The sequence below is a fragment of the Montipora capricornis genome, chromosome 2 (assembly GCF_036669925.1).
Source record: "Montipora capricornis isolate CH-2021 chromosome 2, ASM3666992v2, whole genome shotgun sequence".
NCBI classification, from domain to species: domain Eukaryota; kingdom Metazoa; phylum Cnidaria; class Anthozoa; order Scleractinia; family Acroporidae; genus Montipora; species Montipora capricornis.
In genome coordinates, this window is record NC_090884.1 from 39,101,531 (window position 1) to 39,114,030 (window position 12,500).

At 40.8% G+C, this 12,500-nt stretch overlaps 1 protein-coding gene across 1 annotated transcript; it reads right to left on the bottom strand.

The window, feature by feature from the left end:
- Positions 1 to 32: 32 nt before the first annotated feature.
- LOC138021049 (non-lysosomal glucosylceramidase-like) lies at positions 33 to 12,204 on the bottom strand. Its single transcript, XM_068867924.1, has 8 exons — positions 12,067 to 12,204; positions 7,963 to 8,217; positions 7,004 to 7,192; positions 5,508 to 6,218; positions 4,375 to 4,804; positions 3,147 to 3,644; positions 2,596 to 2,801; positions 33 to 1,983 (listed from the first exon to the last, which is right to left on the bottom strand). The coding sequence occupies exons 1-8, from the start codon at positions 12,131 to 12,133 to the stop codon at positions 1,502 to 1,504; spliced, it is 2,838 nt and encodes a 945-aa protein (XP_068724025.1). The 5' UTR covers positions 12,134 to 12,204; the 3' UTR covers positions 33 to 1,501.
- Between the last annotated feature and the right edge of the window lie 296 nt (positions 12,205 to 12,500).

Sequence of the window (12,500 nt, forward strand, 5' to 3'; positions counted from 1 at the left end):
TTATTATATCGCTTTAATCTGACCCAAAAACATTCAGATGGTAAAAAGCTTCACATTTATTAACCTTTTCCTTCGCTTTTGTGTTTGTCAGCATTGTGATTTGCGATAATTCAGGTTGCCATGTTCAGAAGTATGTTTCAATTACGAACTCTTGATTAAAACAGGCAAAGAAGGTTTCCTGACCCGACAGATGAAATGTAAATATTCAGTCAAATATCACAACAATATAAAAAAACCAAAGACGGAAGTTTCTTGGCTAAAAAGTACGTGTTTTCACGAGTGAGATTAAATGAAGAGACAGTACGTGCCAATGCAATAATAAAAAGACTAAAAATAGCACGCCTGTTGTAATTCCGATTTGAATAACAAGCGACTCCTTATTGGCCGAAATTAATTGCCAACTCGCTTAAGCTACCTGGTTTGGTGACTTAAATTTAATGAGATTTCCATTGAAGTTTACCGACTCTCTTAACATTTAAATGAGTTGGAAAAGCAACTTTTAACGCGATTTCCGGTTGTCACTCGCTAAGCGACCTTAAACCCTCTGGTGAAAACACGCCCTATGTTATACCCATTTCAAACCCTTTGGGAACAAAACGTTTTGTTCCAGGTATTTCCATATCATTGTAATGTGAATTATAATGCAAATACAATACACAAAGAACCTTAACCCCGGGAGATTTGAATAGGGAACAACATCTAGTTAGCCGATTTGGTCTATGTTTATTTTCCCGCAAAACTTGGTCTAAAAATAGACACTTTTCTGACGCAGATGGGGACAAACCTGATAACAGATTCTTACTATTTGGTAATGGATTCTTGCTATTTAGTTATACTATCGCGTTATTAAGTACTGTTTTTGTATATGTAATACATGTATGATTTATAATTATCCATTTTTGCATTACCCATTTTTGGAAAATTATGTACATGTTCATGCCAATTAATTGCACGTGGCAGTGACTCGGCCACTCGAAGTTTAAGCTGCTTTGGTCACTGCGCACATTCTGCTTTTCACTACTTGTGTAATCTAATTTGCCTTTTTTGTGTTTTTTTTTTCTGTGCCAATTAAAGCAGTCGTTCCAGATTTCCCGCGTCCGAGCACGGATGCTGATTTGATGCTGATGTGAATGTTCGGTATTTTGAAATACAAATTCAATCAAAAATGAAACGAAAATAATGTGAAATAGTCAACTTACATTTGCCCAAGCGCGTCTTCTTTTAACATTTTACACACCAAGAGTCCATTACCCAAGAGTAAGAATCTGGTATCAGGTTTGTCCCCATCAGCGTCAGAAATTTGACTATTTTTAAACCAAGTTTTGTGGGAAAATGACAATAGATCCAATTGGCAAACTCAGCCGATATTGTACGCTGATGGGGACTAGGCCAATCTGGGTAAATCTTGCTCTTGGTGCATGATAATAAAAATTGAATTAAAGACAGCCACTGATCACGTGGTTAAAACCACACTACACTGAATCTTTTTGGAAGAGTGATTTCAATGGAAGACAAATGGCTGCGAAGAAGAGAATTGCGAGATCCACGATACCGCTTTCCCTTGTTCCAGAATCACGGCATTGGGATAAGAAACACCGCTGACCTCAAGGTGGTGCAGGGACAGATTCCCTGAAGTGGACACAATTTCGAACTTCGTTATTTTTTGCTTACTTCTTTGGGCGAATGTGCACTGTAAAGTACCCGTGGCATAAGACGTATAGAAAGGAAGCTTATATGGACAAGGAAGCTTGGGGTCGAATGAGAGTGTGGCACTTGGCGCAGAAAAGTACTGGCCCGAGAGAGCAAAAGGGATATGCCACAACACCATGTGAAACGCATAATGAGAGGTGGCCCAAGGCAGACCATCCAATCCATAGCCAGCTCCCGAGTAGAGGCCGTGGAAATTCCATTGATCGTTCAGGTTAGAGCGCACGTGTTCAATGGTTTTCTCTGCTTGTAGTAAGGCCCTCTGGGGCTCCATACCTGAAAAACAGCAATGATACGAAACCAGCAATCAACCTGAATGTGTTTGTTGACATGGCGCCATTAGAAGATAATGTAATGAAATTAAGATTATAAACGAAAAAAAGATTTCAAAGTTTATGACGAGAATTTCTAGGCACAAGCTTTTGCCAAGACATTTCGTTCTCCTCGGTTGCTACAAGAGAAGAAGATATGTTCAAAACAAGATTCAGAGAAACTATCCAAATCAAGAACCATGAATGCTTTGGTCAAATCCTAATGTTTGGCCCAAACATTAAACCAAAATTACGTGACATCCACAACTTCAGATGGATTCCGTGATGTGACGGAACCGTAAAACCCTTCTCCGGAACTTTAATTAAAACTTGCTTTAAGTTCCTGTCTTAAATGACAGCATCTAGAAACATGTTCATCACTCTAATCAAACTTGTTTCCAAGAAACAAGTCCAACCATAACCAGATGCTCATCTGGGTAAAATATATACCTGTTGGGTGAACAATTACCGATAACGAAAACAAACTCCTTAATCAGATGGTGCACCTATGCAGAAGGAATAGATCTTTCCCAGGAAAGTACCAACCATTAATCTTGCGTGTAGTTTTTCGCTTTACCTAAATGAATTTGCAGAGTACTCCAGTCAGGATTTGCTCCCATCCAGATTGACTCGTGAAGGGCAACCAATTTGTTCAGCTTATTTGTGGAAATCTCGTTTGGACAAGAGCCCACGCTCTTGTTAACTGGGCGATCAGTAGCCAGGACTCGAAGGCCATAGGGGGTATCGTTTATTTCGAGCTCCTTCGCCAAATGCGACTTTATCCTGTGAACCATACAATGATCATTTTCGTTATCCATACAGCATGCTATATTCTAAAAAAGCTATCCGACTCATTAAAATGATGAGAGATATATATGAAAGCCAAATATTTGAACTGCGGATTTGTATCCAGTATCTAAATGAAAACTAAACGCCCTTAATCGTTACTTCTATTTTTGCCGCGAAACATGCGCCAATCAACACGGTTCTGAATATGATAGTGAAGTAGTTAAACGGGAACTCGAGAGAAGGGAACACGAACATGGTGAAACATTCCTGATAACAACTACAATTAGGTGACTTCTTCCAAGCAAAGCTCTGGAGGTAAGAACAAAAGTGTATCCTTACCTGCTTGGATTATCCAGATGTCCTAGGCCCAGAGTATAGGCCCACACTTGTGCATACAGTGAATCACTCATAAGCCACGACGGAGAACCGAGCTCCTTATCCCACCAAGCATGATAGTAGCCATCTTCTTCGCTCCATAGTTCTTCCGAGATTTTATCCAACGCGATTGCCAGCGCGTATGTAACTTTCTGCAATAATTCTGCGTCACCCATGATTTTAGAGAGCTCTTGAGCCGCACGCAAAGCCAGAACGTACATGAAACTGTTGAACGTTGTGTGATCGTATTTCTGGAACATCAACTGATCGTAAGTACATTGAAGTCTGTAAGGTAAGCCGGTTCTGTTCGTCCCCGCGCCGATCATCCAATCAACACCTCTCATTACATGTGGCCACATATCTTTTAAAAATTTGCTGTTATTGGTCCATTGGTAAATTTGGTACGTTTCTGTTATGAAGACTGTAGTGACGTCACCCATGATTCGCTGATTGGGTGGACCACTGTTAACACAACAAGAGAGTGACGAAAAAATAATTAACTTTACTAGTTTAGCATAAAAATGAGAGTTTCGATCTCTTCACTGCACAATGTAAATTCTGCAAATGCTAATGCTAAATCCCGGGTCGCACTCCAGGGGTTGGCTGCAAGAGAGTCCCCCTACCTTCCCTTCCAGGCAACCAGACTTTCTCGGGAAATGAATTTAGAGCCTCTTTGATAAACGGTGTCGTCGACATCCTTAACCCAGACATAGAACTACACTACTTTTTGAGCAAAGATAAAATGACGTACTACAATAAAATTCAGCACTCCGGTTTCTATTAATGCATTGGACATCAGGAGAAAGCAACCTAAGCTGGACTCGTTAGAGTCTTGGGTTCAAGCATTTGGCAGACAGAATCTCGATTTTTGGGAGAACAGGCAACGCACTAAAAACGGACAAGTCACAAAACTTGAATTTGGCAATGTGTGCGAGCTCCTAGGCGGCATTGTGATTCTCCACCATTGCCCCCTGTGCACGTATTTTAAGTCGCAAGTGTCACGAAAATAACACAGGAAAGGAGGCGGTGAGACGTAATTCAGCTTGGTAAGTTTAGTACCAGTCCTTTAATGAAGCCAATGTTTAAAAGCTGTAGGTGTAATACAAAGAAGTCTGGCCAGCGAGTTGTTTTGATACTGTTTGAAAAAGGGCAAACAATAACTCTAACCCCCAAGTTTTTCCAGCGAACCAACCTGTCCATTTTTCGTGTCGGGGACTGGCAACCAGCCGCTAATGTTTCGACAATGTGACCGTCTTCACTTTGATACTTGGCCCAGGCTCTCATGACGTTCTCAACCAAATCGGGATAAAACAAAACGTAAGGAATCTCTCGCTGGAAGTCATTGTGTACGGAGTCTACATCAATGCAGTCTAGAGACTCGTACTGACGCCATCTTCCATCATGCAGATAAAGCCCACTACGCCAGAAACTAAGCCCGTTGACCAAAATATCTTGCAACCACACCGGCAAGGTCTGGACCGTCGCACTATCATCGTCAAGTATCATCGAGGAGTGCCATGCAGAAATGGCTTGCAAATTCGAGGGTAGGTAACGTGATAAGTACAAAGCTACCTCTTCGCTAGAATTAAACAGGTTGCTATAATAATTACCGACGATTTCCTCTGAAACAAGATAAAATAATTGAAATATGACGGTTACCTTCAAGAAATTAAAAAAAACATAAACAAAAACAAAAGCTTTTTAAAAAATTAAGGGGAGTGACAAAAAACTGCCGCTCACTCAATTAAGGGCCATATTTCTGTATAAGTATAAGAATACTGTTCTGTTGCCACCTCTTTGAGAGGCATTTGTAAACGATCGTTGGTTAGGAGCTTATAATGACACCTGCTCTGGTACATTGGCCGTATTCATACTGGAGGACGTCTAAGACGTCTTATACGACTAGTATAAAAAAGGGAAATAAGGTGGACGCATTAAACGTCTCAAGTTAAGTGCGTCAAAACGCACGACGAACTTAACAGACGTCTAAGCCGTCTAGTGTAAAGACGAGACGCACTAAACTGGGACGCACTTAGCAATGAAGTGCACACAGTCTCTTTGGGGATTAAATCTCAGTATCTTTTGAAGAAAATTCTGAATTTGATTTTTAGCCGTCGAAGGTACGGCAAGACGTTTAGAGCGTCTGGACGTCTTAGACGTCCTATAGTATAAATACAGCCATTATGTAAAAATCCTGAGGGTTGCAAGGACATTTGATGCAGGGAAAGAGGAATTTTCTACCGCGCGAGAAGTCGGAATTTGTGTCCCGGGTAATGGTAAATGTATCTGGGACAGAAATTCATGCAAATGAAATGGTCGCCATACCAGTGAAATCCCTGTTGGGATAGAACCAACCCAACACCAGTGTGAGTGCTTTTTCTTCCTCGGGTTTCACGGTGACGTTGACACTTGCAGCGCCGTAGAAACCGCTGGAAAATGATTTTAGTGGTGACGTCAGATGACCAATGGACTCAAATCGACTCCAAATTTCCGCAAAACTGTCGCTCACCATGAAAGAAGAACTGGCACTCTTGTCAGTTAAAATGGTGGTGTTACCACTTTGTGGATAGTTTCCCGGCTTGTTGAGCGTTAGCATAGAATCACGAGCTGCCCACGTGCTCTTTTGACCAGAGGTAATGCTCGGATGCCAGGCGTGAGGGGGCACATCATTGAATAACACACATGTTTGGTTGTTTTTAACCACTTGCCATGACATACAATCTAGCCGACCAACACAGAGGTTTGCGCACTGGGTGATATTTAGAGTTTTAAAGATAGCATACGGCTTCCCAAGTCTTTTTGTGTCGGGCTGAATGCCCAAGGGTAAATTAAGCATGAACGAAACCTGTGCAGCATTCTTGGAAGGATTTTTTACACGAAGAATAAAAGCAACAGCGGGAGTCGCAGATGATTTGGAATCACGTGGTTTTAAGGGCGAGATAGCAAAAAGATCCAACTGGACACCACCAAAGCCTTTGTCGATGATAGCGAATTTGGACACAGGGTACGAACCAAAATATCCTATTGAGTTGACACCTATAAAACATACACATGTCTTATTAATAACCGAGTTCAGGGGCAGTACTGTAAGGACGGCCAGCGTTTTTCGTTCCGTTTTCATTTATGTAACAACAGTAAGGTCCTAGAAAACAACGGTCGGGATTTGATTCAAATCGTTGAATCAAATATTGAAACTTTAAAAGTACAACAAAAACGGTTGGAAAAAGTTGTTTTATTTATTTACTTATATTTTTTCAAACTTGGCTAAAGGACACGAGATCCCATTTAAATTACTAAACACCTAAACTCGAAGAATGTAAATGAATATTGGGCATTAGCTCAAATATAATACGATCATTTAAAAAACATGAAACTTGGAAATGAAACTCAAACGTTTAAAAGCAAAAGTTAAACTTTGACGACATTCAATTGAATTTAAAGGTAGTTACACTATCACCGTAAAAAATGAGATGAGAATGATAACGACTCATGTTTCTGCTTAAAGGAAATTAGGGAAATTTCAGACTTAAAGTTGTCATGATGACTGATTGAATTCCAGGGTTGGCAATGGCGTCCGAGGTTGTTATGATATCTGAACCGGTTTAGCCGCGCAACGCGTCTCCCTGAACAGCAGGGGCCAGAGCATAACAGGACATCCCCGTCATGCAAAGAAAACTTCGAGCGCTAGCATATTGATCAGTAAGTGCAGAGCCAAAATCTTTCATTTTAAAGTAATTACAAAGAAATAATAAAACTGGTCGAGATCAGATAAATGAACGAAAAATAAGTTCCGTATTAAACCAGTGGATCACTGCGCTTACCAGGGAAACCTTTGGGTGGATGGGTGCGCAATAATTTTGCCGTGCTTGCGGTCCCACGTTTCACACGGACACCAATTACAGCTAGATCCAGAGCTCCGTAGTTCAGTTTGGCCGAGCCTGCGGGAGACTGGTTCTCAATGGTCCACTCGTGAATGGAACCATCTCCACGGAGCTCAAATGATCCGGTGCCTACAAAAAAAAAATGCTGTAAGATATGTCACGTGCAAGTAGTTCCGCGGGGGCACCAATAGAATTATTTCGGTAAAAATATATTCGGAAACATTGAGCTCACTTAAAGTTTTCGAAGTTAGTTCTCGTGTCGGGATAAAACGTATTCCCTCTATTATTTGAAAGCTAAATATGGTCGGCCCCTGACTCTGTCAAGCGTTTTGCAAAAATCTACCCAAATTTTGACAACTAGGAGAAGACTTGAGTTCGTTTCATCCCCGACTTGGGTGTGTCTTTGACGAAATTAAAAATTGAGTACTTACAAGTGAAAGCAAGGATTCCATGAAGGAAGAGCCTAAATTCAGCTACGTTTAATTAAGATGGAACTATAATTCCGTCGATGTATGCAGCAGGTACACTCTATCACAAGAATTTAGAAGTGATTAATGATGTTGTCCCGATTCGATGAGTTAAAATGACGTCATGTAATTAGGCCAAAGACCAAAAGAAGAGCGGTTAAATTTTACCAAAAGAGGATACGGTAAGAGAGCGGAGCCCTATGCCCCATCGTAGTTTTCAAAAATCTATTTTTAGTTTTGCAAAGCTATTTTAAGTTCTCGTTTCCAAGGTCGCGCAACTAGATGATCAGGGCCGTTGAAAGGCCCGGGATGAGATTTTTCAGCTGTGTTACGTCCTTTTCAAAGTTAGATTCGTCGACGAACGTACAACAACGACTCGAGTCAGTCTACGGCATTCTTCGCTTTCTAACAACAAGGTTAATTAAGCCTTACCTAGACCACCTAACGGAACAGCACTGCGCATGCCCAGTGGAGGTGACCGCTGCTCCTTCGGACTCCCACGATTTTCAAACAAGTAACTTCTCAGCCCCAATGCATCCCAGCCAAAACGAATGGTGGATACATTTTCAGGTTCCGAGTACAAACCACAAAATGGCTGCCAACTAAAACTTTGATCTGCATAAACAAACGAAGGCCCATTGCGGAACTGGAGGGCGTCAAGATAAGGGATAAGATCGCTTGTCTTTTCTGTGAAAATACCAGTAAATCAGCGATAGTTTATGGTGCATGTGTAATAATTTATGTTGTTATGACGTTTTCACTCTGTTTCCCGGTGTTACAGAGTAGTCTTAGGATGACACTTTTTACTGGCTTGCCATATGACAATCCAGTGAGAAAATGAGTGAATTTCTCCGTTTTATTATTTTTTTCCTTGTCAAGAAAATGGAAATGTTGCGCAATAGGTCTTTCCTGTCACTCCCCAGCTAAGTATTGTTTTGTGCGTATACTTTTGGAAGGTTTGTTTCATGGTGTAGTAGAAATCCGTAAATTTTATCTAGTGGACACAGTATAATATTTAATTAACCTGCAATGGCGTCAAAGGTCATTGTAGCCCGAATGGTGTTTTAGTGGATCTAAATACAATATACCCTTATGGAGCTCTGTAATGGAACGTCAATTGGATAAGCAAGACAGGCGGTGAAAAATAAATAGGTAGAATCTTAGCAACAATTACATTTTTCGCCTTGATATTATGTACAACACTGAAACCAAATGTCAAACTCTGTATGGGTTTAACAAACATTGAAGGAATCGAACGCCTTGAATGCATCTGTGTTTACTGAAGTCATATTTCAGTTATCTGGCTGTTTACATTTATTCAGTACTCAACTCTGCACAGTCTTCAGGTCAAAAAAAAGTGGAAATGTGACAGGAAAGAATTATTTGAAAGAAAGCTTGTTGTCTATTTCGTGCTTCATTATTCACGGAAAAGGTTCTTCAGAAAAGGGTTTGATCCTGAACTGTGAGAAATTTATTTCATTGCATGTTTGTGACACGGATTGTGTTTCTTGTTTGCCCTCCCGCAATTGAAATAGTAAGGGTTTTTGCCTCTAATAGCAAATATGTTGTTTGTTTCAAAAAAATCTTAAGCTGGTAACGGCTTTTGTTGCCGTTGTGGATTCATCGTGTTGTGTAGTATTCAAGCTTAACTAATTTGCATAAGTGGGTTGAAATTTAATACCCGAGCAATTTCATCACAAAGATGACAGGAATTTGTAGTCGTGTTCTTTGTGTCAAATGATTAATAGGTAGCCATAGTTTTTAACGTCAGAAAAAGATTTGTTTAGTGACTCTAGTGTAAAATGAAGTTATTGTTAATCTGAGAAGCCAACAATATTCCTCTAACTTTCTCTTTAAAGAATTTTTGTTTAAACCTATACACTTGAGTAGTTGAATGCGATCATATAGAGCCAAAAACCTCGATCCCAAGTGCATATATTATAACCACGAAAAAAAATGGCGCAGGGCGTGCATAAGTTAAGGGAAAGTTAAGGGTGCTTGACGCCACGCAGCGTAAACCTAACACATGAAACAACACGTGCATCGTATAAATTAGGGTTAGGTTAATGAGATGCATGTCACGTACGTACACGAAGAATTCTTATTACGAAAGTTAGAGAGAGGTGTGTATCCATCCAACCATCCGGGTGGAAGCGCAAATATATAGCGAAAAGAACAATGGGAAAGACAGGGAGCCAATGAGGTAAAGATGATGTCATCACGGCCCAATGAGACACCACTGACGTCAGTATACATTAACTTAAATAGAAAAACAGAGCAATATCGGTTTGGCTTTACAATTAATTCAAAATGGCCCCAACTAGTTACCTGCGATAACGTGGCCTTGTCTAGGGTATCGTAATACGAGTAGACTAGAGAACGCAAGAACGCAAGAACACGGGTGTTTCAGTCTTAATCTTCTTTTTTATTTTATTTTTTTATTTTTAAAGAATGAACAACAAAATTAAACGGGAGCTCTTTGCACTTGAATTGAAATCACCATCCTCGCGGATCACACAGTTCGCATCGCTTGTTTGAACTAATTTTCAGCATTTTTAAACTTGAGTAAAGAAAGGATTATCGCTTTGGATGGAAAACAATAGCGCTACTATTAGTCACGGAAGCGTGACCGGCTTTAAACGTTGCAAAAAAAGACAGCGCTCATTTGGTTTAGAATATTCCGAATGTTTGTCCGCTAAAACTTTCATTTTGTCTTGAGGTCATTTTGGTTATTTCTGATTGGAATTCGATGAGGTTATCTGGTGTGATTGTGATTGGTTTCTTTTCTTTAGTCTTGTCTTTGCTCCGTTGTTATCTCTCATTCAGGATATTCATATACCGCCAAAATGATATGCACACACCATACTATTTTATGCGCCACACGCGCGCACGTGCTCTTCATATTTTCCTACACCAAAATTTGCACGTGTTGTGGAGCTAGGGTTATGTGTTCAATTTTAAGCCTAATTAATGCATGCCCCTCGCCTTCTAAAAACCCGCGTGTACGTACGTGACTTGCTTATCAACTTTACCTAATTTATGGGTTACGCTGCGTTGCGTCAAGCACCAACTTTCCCTTAACCTATGCACGCCCTGCCCCATTGTTTTCGTGGTTATAACATATGCACATGGATGGGATCGAGGTTTTTGGGTCTGTCTGATCGCGTACAACTACTTACTGACCGATGAGTCATCAGGCAAATCTGGCCCAGTCGGAATACTCAAGGTGATAATAGGGCCGTTTCTACGAGAGAAAATAAGCCGCGGCTTTCTCTGGCCGCGGCGTACATGATACTCGAAAGGAACTATTTATACGAGTATAACTCCCAGGCCAGGATAAGCCGCGGCTTGAGAAAGCCGCGAATGTAGATTTTGTACCATTTATAGGGGGTGTTTGCGTCTTATGTAAGCCGCGGCCAGAGTAAACCGCGGCTTATTTTCTCTCGTATAAACGGCCCTATTGTCTGCAAACTTTAAGCAGGTTTGTTTCCGGGTTCACAACATCAATATCATTAACCACGATGGAGAACAACCCCGGACCTAAGACGGTCCGCTGTAGAGTGCCTAGTTTAAAACCAATTCTTGATCAACTCTCCAGGAGATATCATCAAGGTAAAATCTTGATGGGTATCAACAACAAATGTAACTATACTGGTTAAATGGTTGCCGGAGCAGAACAATTGCGTGATCGCCGAGGTCATACATTCGTCAACACAAAGTATCCTGCCTTCTGAATTCGAAACTTAATGCAATAAAGCACAAATATTATGAATAAATTTGGGGCGACTTCAAAATACCCCGCCATTATTGTTTTCTTAAAGCAGCATCTTCCTCTTAAGTTTGAACCGAGTTAACTCTGCTTTGAATCGTTTCTTTCCGGTTAGTGAAAGTGGGGCTTAATAGCTAAGTGCAATTCCACTATAAACAAAAAGCATTTACATTTTACGAGCCATATTAGACCATGTTAACTCATTTGTAAATTGAGGGCGGGTTTTCTAGAGTTGCAGATGGGGACAAATGCTCGACTTGGATAGCCTCCGACAGTCGAAGAGACGGACAGTCGATTTGATACTTTCACACTAAATCAGTCAAGATTTGGCCACATTGATTGCTTTCCGTTTCGCAAAAACTGTCAAACAATGAAACTGAAAAAGTGAAGGGATAAATTTCTTTCAACAATGGATGAATTTCGGAGAGTCTCAAATCCTTCCTTCTCCTCAGGAGTGAAACTACAGAATTAAGGGCCACATCTAGAGATTGACGAGCCGGTTCGTTTGCCATCCACTGCCGAACCAAACGGGCCAAAACAAGGCACCAGTATAACAGACCCCAATCTTCGTATGACTCGTTCTTTCATCCACCTCCGAGCCAAACGAGCCATTACTTCCACAGGTCTCGAATGTGGTCCTGTATTCTGTGATTGCTCGAAAGCTATAATTTTTCTCTTGTATTTTGACATCGTAAGAACCAAATATTTGTAGACATCTCTCGAACCAGAACCGCACACAAATTTAAAATTAAAGGAATCAGTCCTACCTGCAAACACCAGCACAACTGGGAAAACAATAGAAACGGCAAGCACTGATAATTTCAACCTGTTCATGGCTCGTCGCTAGTAAAGTCGTAGCACAGGAAGGCGAGACGTCAAGTTATTAGATACGTTTATCACATGATTTCGAGTGCAAGAGCCCCCGGGCATGAAATGTTGACAGTCACAGCGTGCGCTTTAATGTTATATGAAGTTCATGGATGAACTGACTTATTGAAAGAGATAACAACGTTTCTCAAATTCAAGCTTTTACAAGACTATCGTATTAATGTAGCCTGTGCGTGGCAAGCGTTTCCGTGAAAGATTTTTGATGTTTTGGCCGAGCGAAAAATGGGTCCCCCTCCCCCCCTTCATTTCTTTTTCTCTCTCACGGCCACAGGCGACCCAGAGTTGAAAGGTAAACAGTTATGAGGACTTGTAT